Source organism: Pristis pectinata, chromosome 1 (assembly GCF_009764475.1).
Source record: "Pristis pectinata isolate sPriPec2 chromosome 1, sPriPec2.1.pri, whole genome shotgun sequence".
NCBI classification, from domain to species: Eukaryota; Metazoa; Chordata; class Chondrichthyes; order Rhinopristiformes; family Pristidae; genus Pristis; species Pristis pectinata.
The window spans coordinates 43,408,897-43,429,277 of NC_067405.1; the positions used below are offsets into that span (position 1 = coordinate 43,408,897).

Sequence of the window (20,381 nt, forward strand, 5' to 3'; positions counted from 1 at the left end):
GTAGTGAGAAAGCACATCACATGGCTGTCACGTGACAGTAACGACACTGACCCCCGCTGGTCAGAGGACAGCATTGCTCCTCGGATCGGAAGTGATACTAATGTCAATCAAGGTGCGGCTCCACCCACCCCTCAGGCACAGACTTAAAATGTTGACCATCTTCCTTTATGCCGTAACAATTCTATGATTCTATTGAAAATGGGGCAGTAGAAAGACTGAAGGACTGGCAGCAGCTTTTAGAACATCAGGCACTATAATGCAAGTCAGCTGATAGGTATAATCTAAATTGTAGATAGCATAAATGGTAGCTACAATAAGTTTGTGGAACTAGATGCTGAGTCATCTCTGATTGACCAAGCAAAAGAGCACTTACACCAGGTAGCCTGTTTTAGTATAAAGACATGTCATTTACAGCAAACTTTCAGAGATTGACCAATAAAGTGATTGCTGGGCTAGGTATCTGTGGTTAGTGATGACCATCTCAAGCAGGTGAAAGCTTTGACTGACAGGATACCTAAAGCTGATTTCTTTATAAATCTGGAAAAGATCAAGTCTGCCAAGGCTAAGGTCAAATTTTTGTATACATTATCACTCAAGGTTAAGTGATGCCACAAGAGGTTGAAGTGTCATCAGACTTTTGTTGGTCCAAAATGAAGAGAGAAATACTAAGACTTCTTGGTATGAATGTGCTCCACAAGAAGTAGTAAACACAATTTTTTGAATTGTGGTTAATTTTTAATAGTTTTTCCAATGTTGTGGAATGTTTATGACTGTCACAGAATTTCACAAGCTTTTTGACTGTTTTGACAGATTGTTCACCCAAGGAACAAGGCTTCATCAGCTATCAATGTACTTTTGTTGCCAATCAGGTCAGAAGTGGCTTCCTTGGGGGAGTTCTTGTCCGGGGATCATCTCAAGATAAGAGCAGGTTTAACAAGTTGGCAAGCAGCACGCCACTCTGAAAAAATTCTAATCCTAGAATACAGTGACTCCCTGCTGTTTCAAATCACCTGCCTGGAAAGATATTCTCTCAAATGATTACTTATTTAATGTATTGTGTTTGAAGCAACTCTGGGTGGTATGAATAAGTGAGATTCTTAGGACTTTAATAGTTGGCTGAATAAAAACTCATTGTTTCCATTATTTCTAGGGTATCAGTATTCTCCTCACTGTTTTTACCCTATATTTGGACAACAGTACTGCTGCGGATCTTACAATCTGAATTTACCAAAGATGCCCGTGTCATCCACTCCTCAGAATTTGAAGGCCATAATCTCTTCCAGTGGAGACAATATATATTTGAATTAAGGGTTAAAAAAAAAATCAATATTTATCTCACTGCCATGTTGTTAGAATCACATGGCATTACCGTGTTATGCAGTTTAGAGTACATGCTATCATTGAACAAATTTCTTGGTGAGTGGAAGGTGAGTTATGTTAAGCAGAAGATTCAATCAGCTGGTAGGTAGCACTAATCATTGAGGTCTGGTTGTCTTCTATCAGAGTATGTTATGTTGACTTGCATTTGGTAAAACCCACATTTTGCACATCTGGTCCAAGCTTTTGCGCAAGAGTTAATTTTGTATACAGCCTGGAACATTTTCAGTAGGCTACTTTTTATTAGGGCTCAATTACAAAAAACAATCTTCCCTGTCAAATACAACAGGTGATCTGAAATCAGTGGGATTTCAGATCTTACACTGAGCTCTGACCTGGCACAGAGTCTGAGAGCTGATTCCCCAATGTAATGTTAAAGAATCCAAGTAAGACTGGAGTCAATTTGTATCTGGCAGCACAGCGAACTTAGAATCAGCAGGAGTCAAGCCCAGACTTCCACACTTCATAGAAAAGTCTAGGACTTGCTTCATTTTCAATGACTGAACACTGGCAGTTCTGATCTGAACCACCAACAAGTGTTAGCAAGATCTAATCAATAATTTTCTTTTTGCCCAAGAAGTTATCAGATATATAATAAATTCTAACAATGTGTGCATTATGTTGTGTTTCATTCAGAAGAGTATTGACAGATGTCCAGTTAAAACTAACCTATTTGGTATAGTTATAATAGGTTCTAATTGACAGAAGCACATTGGAAAGATCCTCTAAACACAATAATTCATCTTCAAAAATCAAACCAGGAAAAATTCTTCTGACTGTGATGACTTGATTAGATATCAAAAAGTTCAAATGCAACCTTTCACCTCAAGTTTTCTTGACATCAGAAAGATTGTTTACAACCAGATTCTGAAATTGAGCAACATTATTAACCATATATACGAATCTGCTTGATTGCTTTGTGAGGTAATGGTATATACTTCACGGGAGCTGCATAATTCATGAACTTGTAAGTAACATGTCAGAAAAATGTTAGCATTTTAAGCCAAAACCTAAAGCGCAGCAACCAATTTTCATGGCTTTCTTCCCAGCTGATACCCTAACTTGGTCAACTAACCTGGCAGGTTTGTGCATTATACACTAATATGATGCAAAAATAAAAAATGCAGATGCTAGAAATCTGAAATAAAAACAGAAAATGCTGGAAACACTCAGCAGGTCAACCAGTAAAACTGGAAAGAGAAACAGAGGTAATGATTTTTTTGGTAAAAGATCCTTCATCAAGAACTGAGGAGAGAAAATAAGTTTGTATTAAATTGCAGGGATGGTGGGGAAGGAATGAACAAAAAAAAGGAAGTATCTGTTAGGGCAAGGCCAGGGTTGTCCTGTGGATTATCTGTAAACAAGATCATCTGATCAATGAGTTAATGGGGGCAGTTAGGGAAAAAGAACTTTGTTCATAAAAGCTATGAAATAAGAACAGTTAGGCAATGAAAGTACAGACAAGAGAATGTCAAAGTGGTGAAATGTAGGGTTGCAGGAATGCCTAGCAGGTCAGGCTGCACTATTGGAAAGAGAAAAACTGAACCAATTTCACACATGGATGACTTGGCCCATTCTGATACAGTCAGTTGCCTAATCTGTTGAATGTTTCCAGAATTTTTTGGCTATTATGACTCCTCATTAATTTTACTTTCCACTTACAAGCTAGGACAACTACAAGATGGCACTTGGTTATACTAAATTACCTTATCCCCAATCCATATCTTTGATCATTTTTTGTCTAATGCTCCATGCCACTGAATTTACTGTTTCCTAAGGAGATTACATACAATATTTTAAACAAATCATTACTTAGAAGCTTTTTCTAAAAAAAAGACTATAATTTTACCTCTCCCATTCAACTCAATTGGTGCCTTTCTTTTTTCTTTTTTGCCTTCACCATCATCATTCTCCTCTTCATCATCTGAATTATCATCATCTTTGTAGTTTTCTAAAGTTCTATTCGCATTACTTGTGGTTGCTAAGTTGTATGATTCAATAGTAGTTGCAGAGGTCTCCAAAGCCTTTGCTTCTTTAGTATCTGAAGAATTTAGATTCATCTTTACATCTACAATATAGAAAAATTGACGTTATAAATGATTTATAATCTTGCAATTTTTAAATTTATTATGGTAAACACCAGTTAATTATCATTTTATAAATTGTTTTTCACTTTTTCTCCATAAACAATTAGTGGTTGCAATAATTCCATCATACTAATAGCATAGTTAAACCCAAATCAATCATCATTCCAACATGCTTACTTTCAAGTGGATATCCAGAGAGACTTCAGGAATATGAACTTTAGCTGGTTGGTCTCTATGCATCAAAGACAACTGTGATTAACGTAGCTTCGAAATTTAGTTCGGATAACTTTGTTTTTAGAACAGAAAGAATTTAGATAAAGAGTTACTTTGAAATCTCTCCCTTCAGCCATTACACCTCCCTCTCCCTTCTCCTCACCTGTGCATTTTCCAGGCCACATTCCAGCTGCCAGCACATGGTCCCAGTCACACTTGGGCTGTCATCTCCTGGCCATCTACTTATCCACATTCTGGCCTCTTCTAATGCCCAACTCCCACCTCCACTCCCCATTGCATTCCTGGCCCTAACACTCAATTCATTCCAGCCACTAACCTGGTTCCACTCTAATCGCCAAATGTGGCCCAGTTCCCCACTACACTTTTGTCCACATTCCCAGCCCTGCTCTAGAACCCTAAATCATACCAGTAGTTCACAATTTAGCAGAGAAAGATTGTACCAAAACAAAAAATTGGTTAAAATAGCAAAAAGTAGCAAATTAATATTTCCTTGAAGAATTTGGCACGTTTATCCATTTCAAACAGAAGAGGTTGGAATTTGTAGAACAAATTTGCAGTCTTGGAGGAACTTATGAAGTAGTGAGGGCTTGAAGAATAAAAGCCTGGAGCAACCTTGATATTTTAAAAGGTAATACATCTGATTCAGGTAGTTAAATATCTATTAGATTAATAGGTAAAATGTAGACTATTTGATGCAATTGTGTATGTATTCTAATAAATAAAAGAATAGTCTACATAAAATTTCAAAGCGGGAAATATTGTTTTTGAAGATGTTCCACAAGTCCATGCAGATCTTTCTTTGATATAGTTTTTTTTTGATTTTCAGAAGATTCTCATTGAAGAGTTCTGAATTCATATAAAAGCCATTGAAATTCAAGGTAGAACAAAGAACTGACAATGAAATTGATTGAAAACTGAATACAAATATAATGTCAGGCTGGGTCAGGGATGTGTTGAGTAAATTAAGTTCCAGAGTGATTAACGTGGTTATTTCTAATGTTTATTATTCACTGTAATAATAGAACTAAATACAAGCTCCTCAGATTTGGTTCTAATATTGTATTAATGAAATCAATACAGACAAAGGATATAGTGAGATAAAATTACATAAAATGTAATTTTGTTTTCCAGTTGTAGAGATAAATAAATATTTAAATTTAACTCCAACAAATGTAAGGTATTCAATGGCCAAAGATACAAGATTAAGGATTAAAGAGATTTAGAACAAATCTAACTCATTCCAATAGAATTATGGACTGGATCACACTGGACCTGGCCTGCACCCTGTGTTCACCTTTCACAGGATGCCCACAGTTGAACTTAACTTTCTCAGCCAAGAAACCCCCAACATCCTGCTGACACTGCTGCACAGCCATTTCACAAGGCAATTGGCTGTGAGCGGTAACTACGCTGCAGCCAGCGGAAACCAAGGCCTGCCCATGAAGTACATTACTAACAGCTTAAACTAAAGCAAATCATTTACATTTTTAGTGAAAGTTGGGGTCATCCTTTGATTTCAATAGATGAGCCAGCAACATCTGACAAACAGCTGAGGGGTCAGATTTGAAGAGTATTTGGCCCCTCAGCCAGTGCTGGATCCAGCATTGGAGCAAGATATCAAATGCACCTCCATCTGAACTCCAGTGTTCTTTATTTCTGGATCATGCTGACACATGCCCTGCACGTAGCTGTATATTTCTACAGATCCAACCTTGTGTTCCTTTTGTAGCTAATACAGGATAAATTTCAAGAAGTTCCTCCACCTCTTTTGAATTGCTTTTCTTTTTGTTTTATTACAGCATCATAATCACACTGCTCACTGTGCAAGTATAAAACCAAAGTTTATCTTGTTTAGATCAGACATTATAAGGCCCAAGGTAGTCAAGTGAAGGGGAATAACATGGTAAAAACAAGTTTAAGCTGTGATGTATGAATTACTGAAGACCTGAAGAGAAACTGTATTTTGAATAATGCACTTTATTGAATTTTAAATTTTGGTTGTAATACTATATGCACTACAAGGCACTACCATGGGTTCTTCCTACACTCAACCCATCCCCCATCACCCTGTTTCTTTTCTCTCCCTCACCCACTCCATCTGCCAATCAATCACACACTCCTCACACTGGTGCTTCTCCCCCACTGTTCCCATCATCTCTTTGCACCTCCCTTACTGGATTCCATGCTCCTCTCAGATCAGATTCCTCCCTCTCCTATCAGATCCCATCATCTTCAGCCCTTTGTTGCCTTCACCTATCACCTCTCAGCTTCTGTCACTATTTCCACTCTCCCCTCCTCCATCTACCAATCACCGCTCCTCACTTGGATCTACCTATTGCTTGCTAGCTCTTGCTCCACCCCTTTGTACTGGCTATCCCCCCCTATCTTTCAGTCCAGATGAGGGGTCTTGACCTGAAATGTTTATTGTCCATTTCCCTCCATAAATGCTGCCTGACTCGCTGAGTTCCTCCAGCATCTTGTGTGTTGCTCCAATTTCCAGCATCTGCAGTCTCTTGTCTCTCGTCTCTCCATTTAGGGTTACACATAGATTGATTCACTATTTATCTACTTTACATATTTGCAGTGGGCATGAGAAAAAGCACGAGCTTTCCAACTTGCTGCATAACGCAAGTCATGCCAGATTTGTCTGCTGCTCACAACCTGCAATCCTAAGTAGGAAGCTTATTGGAACCTGTAGCAGAGAAAAGTCACAAGGCAAAAGGCAGCCCAATTTCACAGATATGGATTTCCAAATGCCATTTCATAACTTTCTGCAGGAATGAGGTTCAAAAGTCACCATATCCATTTTTCATAAAAGTTGACAAAGTCAGTTACCAATTACTCATAAAAGTTGACAAAGTCAGTTACCAATTACTCAGAAAATCTCTCTGAATTTATGGTTAATTGACTCATAATGCACTTAATTCAGAAAATAAAGCAAGTCACAAGCCAAGATTAAGAATTTGTGGTCAGCAGCAGCAACAGATCTGAGTAAAAATCCAGAATGTAACAGCAAGAGTTTTAAATCTAAAATAAAAGCAAAGATTGAGAAGGTGAAATCATGAAATAAGTATCGGTACCACAATTTGAAGCTAGAAACCCGAGTCATATTGCAAAGCCATGTCAATGGTGGTAAACTGAAAAAATTGCCACCAAAATTGCTGTTGTAGGCAGTTGAAAGAAAAAACTAAAGAAGTTCATTAGTGCATTGAGGATCAGGGGAAACAAGTTGTTATCCATGCATCTTTGGATTCTAATCAAGTCAGACATTTGGATGAAATCTCTCTCAATCTGCTTTCCTGAACAGCCTTAAGTGAAATAGTATTCTTTCGTGTCAATTCATTTTTGGGTATAATGCAGTTTTATTATCCCAAGAATGAAAAATGAAATGCAAAAAAGATTAAATTACAGAACAATACTCAGCCTTCATTACAGCAAAAATATGGTTGAAATTGGCCTGAGCAAGTGAAAAGGACAGCGTGAAATAGATTATCATTTATTGTGGATTTATCAGGTTGTTTCTTAATATCCTTGTTTTGTTCTTTTTAAGGTTGTGGTGGCTGGATGTCAATTATCTCAGCTACAGGACATCTCTGCAGGAGTTCTTCAGGGAAGTGTTCTAGGCCCAATCACCTTCAGCTGTTTTAATGATGTTTCTTCATTTGTAAGATTGAACTAGGCTGATGATTGCTCAATGTTTAGCACCAGTCGCAACTCCTCAGAAAATGAAGCAGTCAACATCCAAATGCAGCAAGACTTGAACAATATCTAGACCTGGGCTAGTAACATTTGTGTCATACAAGTGCTGGGCAATGATGATATATACCAAGAGAAAATCTAGCTATCACCACCTGACATACAATGGCATTGCCATCACTGAATCCCCCACTATGAATATCCTGGGGAATTACCATTGACGAGAAACTGAACTGGAGTAGCTATCTAAACACTATGGCTACGAGAATAGGACAGTGTTAGGAATCCTGTGGTGAGTAACTCACCTTCTAACTCTCAAAGTCTGTCCAACAGCTACTAGGCTCAAGTCAGGAGTGTGATGGAATACTCTTCTTTTTCAAATTAATACAGATTAATACATATAACATTGGTGATTATACACATGATACAAAGAGATTGGGAAGACAATCATGACATATATAATCAAAGAATAAAAAATATATTTTAGGCCCCATGGTCTCTTAGTAAGCAAATATATTACAAAAAAATCAAAAAGGGAAAGAAAAAGATTTATTGTATATATAAAAAAACCCAAATCGAAAAAAATTATAAGTAATAAATTGAAACAAACTAAAAAAAAATTCAAAAGAAAAAAAACTGGACTGATATTTCTCGATGAACAAAGAGCATTATTTTGTCATCAACTCCGCTCCTCTAAGTTCAAAGATTATTAAAAAGGGATCTATATCATATGAAAATATTGAATGAATGATCTCCAAACTTACTCAAATTTAAGCAAAGAATCAACAGTTCCACTCCTAATTTTTTCTAAGTTTAAACGTGATATAATTTGAGAAAACCATTGAAAAGTAGTGGGAGGTATTGGACCCTTCCATTTAAACAAAATGGATCACTTAGCCATTAATGTAACAAAGGCAATCATACTACAAGCAGCAGCAGATAAGTGGCCAGATTCGATCATTGGTAGCCCAAATATTGCAGTGATTGTGTGAGGTTGTAAATCAATATTCAATACAGTTGAAATAATGTTAAAAATGTCTTTCCAATATTTTTCCAAGAGAGGGCAGGACCAAAACGTGTGTCAGGGAAGCCCCCTTTGACTTACATTTGTCACATATAGGATTTATATGGTGATAAAAATGGGCTAGCTTATCCTTAGACATATGGGTCCTGTGAACCACCTTAAATTGTATCAAGGAGTGTCTGGCACACATTGAAGATGTATTAACTAATTGAAGAATTTCCTTCCACGTCTCTGTGGGTAAAAGTATCTGGAGTTCTCTTTCCCATTCATTCTTAATTTTATCAAGTGTCTCTGGATGTATTTTCATAATAAGATCATAAATTATTGCTATCAAGCCCTTCTGATAGGGATTAAAACCTAAATTTTCTTCCGTAATTTCAATTTTATATGGAGTCGGAAAAGAAGGCATAGTAACTTTTTAAAAATTTCTAATCTGTAAGTATCGAAAAAAGTGTGATCTAGGCAAATTGTATTTATTAGACAACTGTTCAAAAGCTAAAAAATAGTTATCAATGAATAAATCACGGAAACATGTTATTCCCTTCATTTTCCATAAAGAAAAAGCTGAGTCAATTCTGGATGGTTGAAAGAAAAAATTAGATTGCATGGGGCTTGATAAGTTAAATTTATTCAATCCAAAGAATTTACAGAATTGAAACTATATTCATATTGTATGTTTAACTATTGGGTTAGTCATATGTTTACTCAATTTAGTAAGTGCAAAAGGGAGTGAGGCTCCTAAAATAGAAACTAATGAAAATCCTTGCACTGATTCATACTCAAGGTATACCCATTTGAGACATTGAATTACATCTAAATCTTGTGCCCAAAAGATTAAATATCTGATATTAATTGCCCAGTAATATAATCTAAGGTTAGGCAAAACCATGCCACCATCCTTTAATTTTTGTAAATATTTCTTACTTAACCTTGGGTTTTTATTCTGCCATATATATGTAAGAATTTTAGAATCAATAGTGTCAAAAAAGGTTTCGGGATGAAAGTTGGAATCGCCTGAAATAGATATAGAAATTTTGGTAAAATATTCATCTTAACCGCATTAATTCAGCCTATCAATGATAGAGATAATGGGGACCATTTCGTAAATAATTGTTTAACGTGATCAATTAAAGGTAACAAGTTAACTTTAAACAAGTCCTTATGCTTCTTGGTATTTTAACACCCAAATACATAAAATGGTCAGTTACTAATCTAAATGGTATTTGCCTATAAATTGGGGTTTGCATATTTAATGGAAAGAGTTCACTCTTATTCAGATTTAATCTATAACCAGAAAAAACACTAAACTGAGCAAGCAGTGATAATACTGCAGGGATGGATTCCTCCAGGTTAGAAATATAAAGTAACAAGTCATCTGCATATAAAGATACCTTATGAATCCCCTGTCCATGAGTGATACCAAACTCTATACCAATACTAGGACAGTGTTAGAAATCCTGTGGTGAGTAACTCACCTTCTAACTCTCAAAGTCTGTCCAACAGCTACTAGGCTCAAGTCAGGAGTGTGATGGAATACTCTCCACTTGCCTGGATGAGTACAGCTTCAACAACATCCGAGAAGCTCAATGCCAATAAGAACATAGCAGCCCATTGATAAGCACCCCATTCACTTGTTTCACCACCGGAGCACAGTAGCAGCAATTTGTACCATCTATAAGATGCATTGCAACAACTCACCGAGACTCCTTAGACAGCACCTTCCAAACCCATGACCCCTACCACCTAGAAGGACAAGGGCAGCAAAAGCATGGGAACACCACCACCTGGAAGTTGCCCTCCAAGCCCACACCATCCTGACTTGGAAGTATATTGCTGTTCCTTCACTATCACCGAGTCAAAATCCTGGAGCTCTTTCCCTAATAGCATTGTGGGTACTCCCACGCCTCAAAGACAACAGTGGTTCAAGAAGACAGCTCACCACCACCTTCTCAAGGGCAATTAGGGACAGGCAGTTAAATGTTGGCTCAGCTTTGAAACCCATAGTCCTTGAATGAATAAAGAGACTAACCATATTTCTGGGTCACATGCATGCCATTGTTGAATGGCTTGATATGTGGCAAGTCAGGAAGGAAGGGCATTAAAGTAAGAAAAAAATCAAAAACAAAACTTCAAATAAAAGTCCAGAGGGGATCTGATCAAGGCCCTAAACAGCTGCAGAAAGGTATCCTTCCTCCTGTACTCAGGTCCTCTAAGATGAAGATGTTATATTCGACCCGAAACATTGGTCGAGGTGGTGGATGACATCATTGGCAAGTGAGTGATGTTTGTCATCTGGAAAAAAGGCAATGCTTTGGTCTTCCCAATCTTGAATTGGAGAACACAGGAATCATCCAAGAATGTGTGTCATAAAAGCTATTTCTAATAGCATCGAGACCAATAGAGTTGAGAGGGGTGAAGGAATAGAAGAATGGGTGGTCATTGATTAGGTGTGGAAAAACTTTGAGACTCTACATGGTGTCCTTAACCAACTGGATCGATAAAATGAGGTGGTGAAAGATAAGAAATACTGGAGGAGAAACAAACCACTTCTTTAGCTACGCTTTCAATGTGCAGATATGCAAATGTAGAAACCCTGTACAAGATATTCAGAGGAGCTTTTTAATAGATTGGAATTGTTGGATGAGACAATGAGATATCTCAGCCAAGAGAAACATCATCCTACATCTATCCTGTCAGGCCCCATAAGAAATTTGTATGTTTCAAAGAGACTAGCTCACATTTTTCTAAACTTCTTCAACCTCTCTTTCTTAAATAGTGGTATCACATTTGCTTGCTACCAATTTATGGGAACTACAAGATTTTATACAATTTTGCAAGATTACATCCAGTGCATCCACCATCTCCATAGCCACTTCTTTGAAAACTTTGGGATCCAGATCCTGGCCTGGGGATCTATTGGCTTTTGATTCCATTAAATTTTGTAATACTTTTTTTTAACATTAATACTAATTTCTTTCAGCTTCTCATTCACCCATGATCTATTGTTCTTCACAAATTTCAGGTTTTCCAAGTCTTCTGTGAGGACAGATAGAATATATCCACTTCTTCTTTATTCTCCAATATTACAAATATAATTTCCCCCATCTCAGATGGTAAGGGACCCAAATTAACATTTCCTTATCTTTTTCTATTAAAATGTCCATAGAAGCTTTAATAGATTACTCTTGTATTCTTTTTGTTCCTTTCTTTATTAATGTCTTGGCCCTCCTTTACTAAATTCTAAAATGTTCCTTTTCCTCAAGTTTATTGCTCTTTTTGGCAATGTAGTAAGCTATTTCCTTTGATCTAAAACTATGTTTAGCTTCTGATGAGTGACAATTGGACTACTTTTCCTGTTGTTTCTTTGTTTTAAAGGGACATGTATGCATTGTATTAATACTTTAAAAGTTAGTCATTGTTTGTTGTCATATCTTTTTAATATAGTTTCCCTGTTTACCATAGTCAATTTACTCCTTATACCTTTGTTGTTTCTTTTGCTTACATTTAAGACCCTAGTTTCTGATTCAACAAATCTTAGTATCAAATTCTATCATATGATAATCACACTTCCCCAACTACCTGATTATTAATATACCCTTTCTCATTGCATGAAATTGGATCCAATGTAGCCTGTTTCCTTACTGGCATAACATACTGATCTGAAAAACCACCTTTTAGACACCCCATGAATTTGTCCTCCACATTATTACTAATTTAATTTGCCTAGTTATAAGTGGATAAAAGCAACACCCCCCTAGTTGTACTACCTACCACTTGTTACAGGCAGGGACCTCTAATTTCCTGATTTAACATATGACTGCTTCAGTTTCTCAATATTTTCTGTCCCCTTCTTAGCTTCACTCTAACTGATTCTCCTTCTTGATTTTGAACCAAAATCCCTTCTCTCAATTGCCTTTAGTCTGTTGTTCCCCCCCACCCCCCAATCCATCTTGTTGTGAAATGCTTCATACATTTAAAAAAGTCTTCAATTTTGTCCTTTTTGCATTTTTCATTGAAGTGCCTCTAAACGGAGTTACACTTCAATTCTGCATGAAGTGTATGCTTCACCCCTTGATGACTGACGGTATCCATTTTACTTGTCCACACTATTCTTCCCCCCTCCCCTATATCCTTTCTCTTTAACTTCCTAAATTTGCTCTCACCAGAGAATTCTCCTCATCCTCAATGTTCAGTTTAAAGCCTTATCTACAGCCTACATTATTGGATTTACTGAATTTAGGTCCCAGCCAGATTCAAGTGAAGCTCATCTGAATAGATCAGCTCCCACTTTCCCCAATACTGGTGCCAGTGCTCCATGAATTGAAACTTATTTCTCCCTCACTAAGTTGAGGGTCACATGTTGAGCCTGCTGATCCAATGCCAATTTGCACATGGCTCAGGAAGTAATCCAGAGAGTATCATCTTTGTGACTCTGTTTTTAAATTTAGTCCACAGCTGCTGAACTACATGTTTGAAACTATCCTGACTGGTTCCATCATAGTCTGGTACAGCAATTCAAATGCACAGGAATGCAAGAAGCAGTAGAGAGTAGTGGACTCTGCCCAAAACATCACAGGGACATCCCTCCCCACCATAGGTAGTATCTACAGGAGGCGCTGTCTCAAGAAGGCAACATCTATCAAAGATCCCCAGCATCCAGGCTATGCCATCTTTTCACAGCTACCATCAGGCAGGAGGTACAGAAGCCTGAAGTCCCACACCACCAGGTTCAAGAACAGCTACTTCCCTTCAACCATTTGGTTCTTGAACTAACCGGCAAAACCCTAGTCACTAGAGTTTAGCAACACCATAACCACTTTGCACTAAAAGGCACTTCGACTTTTTGTTCTAATTGTGTTTTCTTATAAATTAAATATAAATTATACACAATTTTTACATTTTTCTTGTGAATGCCTCTTATAATGATGCTATGTGCCTGTGATGCTGCTGCAAGTAAGTTTTTCACTGCACCTGTGCATATGACACCAAACTTGACTTTGACTTCTTTAGTCCAATGTCACTGGTTCCCACATGGACCACGACAACTAAATCTTTCCCCTCCCACTCCAAGTTCCTCTCTGATCTTGAGAAAATGCCCTTTACTCCAGAGCCTTCAGGAGTCACACTTGCAACTACAGAGAATGATTGCTGTCCCCATCAGCACTATCTCCTTTTCATTCTCTCTGTTACCACAGGGGCATAGTCACTTTTCTCATTCTTCCTGCTGTTCACTTCATTCATTCTCCCTGCTGTTTCCACTCTAATCCACAAGGGCAACAATAATCTCATGCCTGCTGGACAAGTGCAAGGGCGGAGGTTTCTCCAGGGCTACCTTCTGGATCCCCATATCTGCCTCATTCATAGTCACACTCATTGGTCACTCTTGAGTGATCAATTTTGCTGTACTTAATCTTAAGAGTGTAAGTGGCTCTGAATAAATTGTCCCAGTAATGTTCCCTAACGCATCACTATGCCTGAATCTTAGATTTCAGCTCATTAACTCTACTATTGTTCTTTACGCTGCAGGCATTTACGGCGGATGGCGTCATCATAAGTCACAATGGTTTCCATCAGCTACCACATTCTAAAACTGCATTAATTAATTTATTTAGTTCTTTAAATACAAGGTTATCCTGTTGCCCTTGCATTACTTTAATCCCTTACTCATCAAAGTACACACTTGGTTGACATTGCACTCAGTGAGCACAGTGTGTTTGATGGGAGACAATCATTGACAGCATCAGCAGGGAAGGAAATTCAGTTCAAGGGAGTAAGAGGTGGCCTCAGAGACAAATATGCTTTAGGGAGGGTAGAGCATCAGAGGTGAGAGCAGAAAACCAAATAAGAAACATTTAAGATGACCATTAAGTGGAAGAAAAAATGAATTTTGGCTCTAACTTGGCCCCAACTCTTAACTAGTGGACAGTTTTGACAATGTAAATATACATTTTGCCAAATCAAAAGATAACAGGTACAAACTGCTATGGCAAAGTACATTTAAGTTTACACAGGGAAAGACAGTGAGACAGTGATAGAGTTGCTAGGAATTTAGGCACGGAGAATGGAAATCAAATGTAATTTACTTGTAATAGTTGTTATTTCTTCAAACTCTTAAGATTTACAGCTGGTGGATATTTTTGTAAGCATGGCCCTTTTAAAATTGCAACCTCTCCTAACCACATTTAACCAAATCTGACTCAAAGTAATAGTATTAAATGAAAACAAATAATCAAAATATTTAAAGCTCATATCTTGGTAAAACCTAGAACATTATCTAGTTGGTGTTGCTAAAGTTAACAATGAAACATTTCATTAGAAGCTAGAAAAGCATACCTTCTGGATCAAGTATTTCAAAAGTTCCTGCTGAAGCCTGTAAAAAAAAACATTTCAGCCCTTAAAAATCAACATTTTGGATACTTCCTTTAAAATGTTATCATATTCTTACCCTTACAGAAGGGGCATCTTTTCTGCCAGATTGTGTCTAAAAGAACAAATTTTGACAGTTACAAAATCTTTCTCAATACTTCTTCTTGAATCTTTACAAAAAGATTTGCCTTAATAGCAATTATCAACTATTTTCAGTAATTTCTCCATATGTTTAAGAAGCTTTACTAAGAATAAGCCATTCATTTCATCGTAACATTAAACACTCTCCAAAGTATGTAAAAGTGGGTAAATCCACCCACAGGCTTTGACTGCCTCATTGTCTATGATGATCTCTCCTCCATTCTTGACTCTCACTAAAATGGGTCCTTGGACGTTTGGGCTGTAGATGGTCTTGACAATTCAGAGAATCCATTTACGTTGTGGTTGTCACCCAGTTGCGGATCTCCTGCATTCCTTCCATCCACAATCTGTTCTTTACTTGCATTTTTTTTGTTGGATCGCAGCCTTCAGATTCTTGTAGATCTGTATTTTTTTTCTTCTTCTTTCTTTTATGGGATGCTTTCCGAATTTGTACGTCATCCTTGCACGGAGGCTATTAATGATCTCTGTCTCATCCCAATTTTAATAGAATCCAAGAATGCCTCAGCCTTTCTAGTTCCTGCATATCCTGGTGGGTTTCTTCAAATCAGATGGCAGAAAAGCCATGAGTTTCTTCATAGGTGGCAATTATGGAAGACTTTGGGGCTGACAAAGCACTATGGACACTCTGCAATTCCTGATGGTTAAGAGTCATTGGAATGGTTAAGGCATTAATTGAACAAAGCTTTCTACACTCAGTATTGCAGTCCTCCAGTATTGCTTCATAAATTCTTACAAAGAAATCCAGCTCATTCCTTTGTTCTTTCTTATTCCATCCAACCTACTCTTTCTAAGTCATCCTATCTATTTGTCTGAGGCATCATTTGCTTTCAATATTCAGCATGAAAAAGATGAATTGGAGTAAAAAAACTTGTCAGCCTTTCCATCTGTTCATTCTTCTCTCTCATGGGTAATAGAATATCTTACAGGTGTAAGTAATTAGCACTAACCTTTTAAACAATCAACAAAACATTGCAAAGACAATTAGTTGTATTCAAAGTTCTTGTAATGTTCAGCACAACTTAATTGGAAAAAAAAATCATTTTCTCCCTCACACCCACCTCTTTCCCACAGCTTTTGAATGTTAAAAGCCACAACATGTGTCTATTAAGACCATCATAGTTATTTAGAAGAACAGTGAGCAGAAACAGTTAGATTTAAAACCAAAGCTCTAAAGTTGAGTGAATGATACTAATACATCTAATTACTGGGAATTAACCACAATGCACAATCTAAATACTGCTTAGAGACACAGTTATATCTGAAAGTTTTTGGTTGGTAATTGTCGCATTATTGTCACATGTACTGAGAGTCAGTGAATTTTATTTTGCATGCCATCCAGACAGATCATTTCAAAGCACAAGTACATTGAGGTAGTGCAAAGGGAAAAGCAATGACAGAATAAAGACAGAAGGTTCAAGTAACATTGAGAGAAGTTGACATCCAAAAGTAAAAGTTTTAAAGCAGACTCTGAAAAAGAAATCAAAAGACAATTTGGTAAAATCACAGCATTGCAGAAAGTTATATCACAGCTAAAGACCATTTGACCCATACTCTGTGCAGTCTAATTCTACCTTCTAGTGCTTTGTCCATAACTTCATAATTTGTGACACAGTATGTGCACATTCAAGCACTTTGGAATGCAAAGAAGGTTTCTTTCAGGAAATGAGCTCTAGACATCTGTCATCTTCTAGATGAACAAAATCCTCTTCAACTTCTTTAATCCTTCTGCAAATCACTTTAAATCTTTCTTTCCTGCTAAATGACCTCCCTGTCAAGGAAAATTGGTCCTTCCTATCAATCTAGCTATGCTCTTTATTATTCTCCCATTTGTTCCATTGAAATCAAATCCAGCCTACCCAAATATTCCTCCCAGCTAAAATTCTCCAGCCCTGAAAATTCTTGTAAATCTTCTCTGTAACCTCTCCAACGCAATCTTTTCCTTGCTGTAATGTTGTAAGCACAACACTAGCTATGGCATAATTAGCCATTCATACAGTTAAGGCATAACCAATGTTTGCTATGTGCCTTTGGTGCTGCTGTAAATTTCATTGCACCTGTGCATTCATGTACATGTGTATATGACAATAAACTCAACTTTGACTTTGACCAATTTCCTTTTATAATCTACATAAGCTAATAAAGTATCTATTCTATTTATTATGTTAATTAGTTTACTTAGCTTCAGGAATAATTTAATCATAGAACAGTTACAGCGTAGGATCAGGCCCTTCAACCCATGATGTTTGTGCTGACCATGATGCCAAATTAAACTAGTCCCATCTGCCTGCATACTATCTATAGCCCTCCATTCCCTGCATGTTCACACGCCTGTCTGAATACATTTTAAACGTCACTATCGTATCTGCTTCTACCGCCCCACCTGGCAATGCTTTTCAGGTACCTACAACTCTGTAGAAAAACTTGCCTTGCACATCTCCTTTAACCTTTCACCCTCTCACCTTAAAACTACGCCCCCTAGCATTTGACATTTCAACCCTAGGAAAGACTGTGACTATCTATCCTATTTGTGCCTCTCAGAATTTTATATATTTGTTTTAGGTTGCCCCTCAGCCTCTGTTGTTCCAGAGAAAATAATCCAAGTTTGTCCAACCTTTCCTTATAGCTAATACTCTCTAATCCAGGCAACATCCTGGGGAACCTCTTCTGTTCCCTCTCCAAAGCCTCCACATCCTTCCTGTAATGCACTGATTAGAACTACGCACAATACTCCAAATGTGGCCTAACCGAAGTTTTATACAGCTGCAACATTACTTCATGACTTTTGTACTCAGTGCCCCAACCAATGAAGGCAAGCATGCGGTATGCCTTCTTTACCACCCTATCTACTTATGCTGCCACTTTCAGGGAGTTATGCACCTGCATCCTAGAATCCCTCTGCACATCAATGCTCCTAAGGGTTTTGCCATTTACTGTATACTCTCATCTTACATTTGACCTCCCAAACTGCAACATTTCACACTTGTCCAGATTAAACTCCATCTGCCATTTCTCCATTCATATCTCCAACTGATCTATATCATGCTGTATTCTTTGACAACTTTATTCATAATCCCACCAATTTTTGTTTCATCTGCAAATTTACTAGCCTATCTACATTTTCATCCAAATTATTTACATTCATCATGAACGACTGAGGTCCCAGCAATGATCCTTGTGGAATACCATTGGTCATAGACCTCCTGTCAGAGAAACACCCCTCCACCACTATCTCTGTCTTCTATGGCCAAGTCAAATCTGAATCCAATCTACCAAATCACCATGGATCTCATGTGTCTTAATCTTCTGGATGAGCCCACCAGAGGGACCTTGTCAAACGCCTTACAGTGGATATTGTCCATGTAGACTACCTACATCAATCATCTTCATCACCTTCTCAGAAAACACAATCAAGTTCGTAAGACATGAACTAACCCACACAAAGCCATGCTGACTATCCCAAATAAGCCCATGCTTTTCCAAATTTGAGTAAATCCTATCCCTAAGAATCTTACCACTGATGCAAGGCTTATCGGCCTATGATTTGTTGGATTATCCCTACTGCCCTTCTTAAACAAAGGAACAACACTGGTTACTCTCCAGTTCTCTGGAACCTTGCCTGTGGCTAGGGAGGATACAAAGATCCATGTCAAAGCCCTAACAACCTCCTCTCTTACCTCTCTCAAAAACCTGGGATAGATCCCATTAGGCCCTGGAGACTTATCCACCTTAATGTTCTTCAAGAGATCCTAGTTACTTCTTCTTGATATCAGCATACCCCTTCCTGATCTCACTATCCACCCCCCCGTCCTTCTCCTTGTTCAATATTGATGAAAATCATTCATTTAGTACCTCACCCACTTCCTCTGGCTCAAGACATAAATTCTCTCCTTCATCCTTGAGTGGTCCTACCCTCTTCCTAGCCCACCTCTTGTTTTTAATGTATGTATAAAAAGTGATGTGATATTTTCAATTGCAATCTTATTTTGTACTGCAGAATTTTTAAGTTTTTGTGGAAAAACTCCCAGTGCAAATCATTTTTGGGAACCATTTCTGACAATTCCATGGTGAAACTTTGGTCAGACCGATTCCTCAGAAGTGGAAGCAGAGAATAAACAACTTCAATGCAATAGATAATGTAAAAGGGTTTCACATAATGGTATACTACACATTATGCAGATGGAATCAAGGGACAAATGGATAGCCAGTGAAGTGACTGCAAGACAGAAGCCAAAGGGAAATAAAGGGCAAAAAGTAACCATTCAAAATGGCACATGGTAAAATCTAGGATCCCACCATTATCAGAGATGGGAACATTTGTATTCAAAATTTATGTCAACAATTTATTCTTTGGAATCTAAAACACACTCCACAAGTTTACAGACAATACCAAATTTTATCAATGATATTGGTGAAGGCTGGGATTTTCATGAAATTGTCAATAAAGAGGAAGACTGCAAAAAGATTAAAAGGCATGAAAAGCTTATAATTTTCAAACAATTCTAACATTCACAAATGTAAACTATTACATTTTGGAAAGTAAATTAAGGAGGTCATATATTGTAAAATTATCTTAAATGGACTAGGCTAACAAAAGACAAATCATCACAGGTGAATAAACCTATTACAAATAAACCAACATAAAGGCTTATTTCTAAGAATTAGGATGTAGAAATGTTAATTATGTTAGTTTAGAACTTACATTGCATAGTGCTGTTTATTTCCGAGCTACACAATTGAAAATGACCTGGATGAGGTGAAATATGATAATGACCATTTATGGGCCATTTTACATCATTTCAGAAAATTCATGAAACAGTTCATAGTGTGAGTAGCAATTTCCCTTTTCCCTGCAAACCACTCACACTCCTGACTCCATGATCAGCCAATCCCTGATCCCATTAGGCCTCAACCATTCAATTCCTCAAGGCCATTGGCCCAGTGATTAGCTGAGATCCTGATCCTCTGGATCAGCAAATTCCCTGACTGTTGACACTCCCCCCCACTGACACCTGTCCCCTCTCCCCCCAACACAAACCCCCACACCCCACACCCCCCCCCCCCACCCACCCACCCACCCACCCAGCCTACTGATCCAGGCCCAATTCAACAAGGACTGCACATTTTCTTTTACAAAATTGTCAACACCTTTTCAGTAGTGACCTGGTACAGTTATAAAATCACACAGTATTGAAATAGGGCTTTTGGCCCATCATGCCAAACTATCAAGTACCTATTTTACTGATTCCGTTTTCCAGCACTCAGCCCATAGCCTTCTATGCCAGTGGCATTCCAGGAGTTCATCCAAATACTTGTTAAATATTGTTAGAATGCCTGCCTCTGCCAAGCATTCAGTGAATTGGAGTGCCACTCCAAATATAGAGTGTGCAGATCTGCTCATGACTTTTAAAGATATATGGGCATTGGAGAGAGTACAA

General features: G+C 37.7%; 1 protein-coding gene across 2 annotated transcripts in view; it reads right to left on the bottom strand.

Moving 5' to 3' along the window:
* erich2 (glutamate-rich 2) overlaps positions 1–20,381 on the bottom strand; it is an 87,514-nt gene that overhangs the window by 42,871 nt on the left and 24,262 nt on the right. Inside the window, exons 2-3 of one of the 2 annotated variants that reach the window (XM_052021374.1) lie at positions 19,646–19,690; positions 14,752–14,788 (exon numbers count right to left, since the gene is read on the bottom strand). In XM_052021374.1, the coding sequence (XP_051877334.1) occupies positions 14,752–14,788; positions 19,646–19,647 (39 nt within the window). In that variant the 5' untranslated portion in view covers positions 19,648–19,690. The remainder of the gene's footprint in view (positions 1–14,751; positions 14,789–19,645; positions 19,691–20,381) is intronic. The other variant, XM_052021367.1, reaches the window with a different exon arrangement.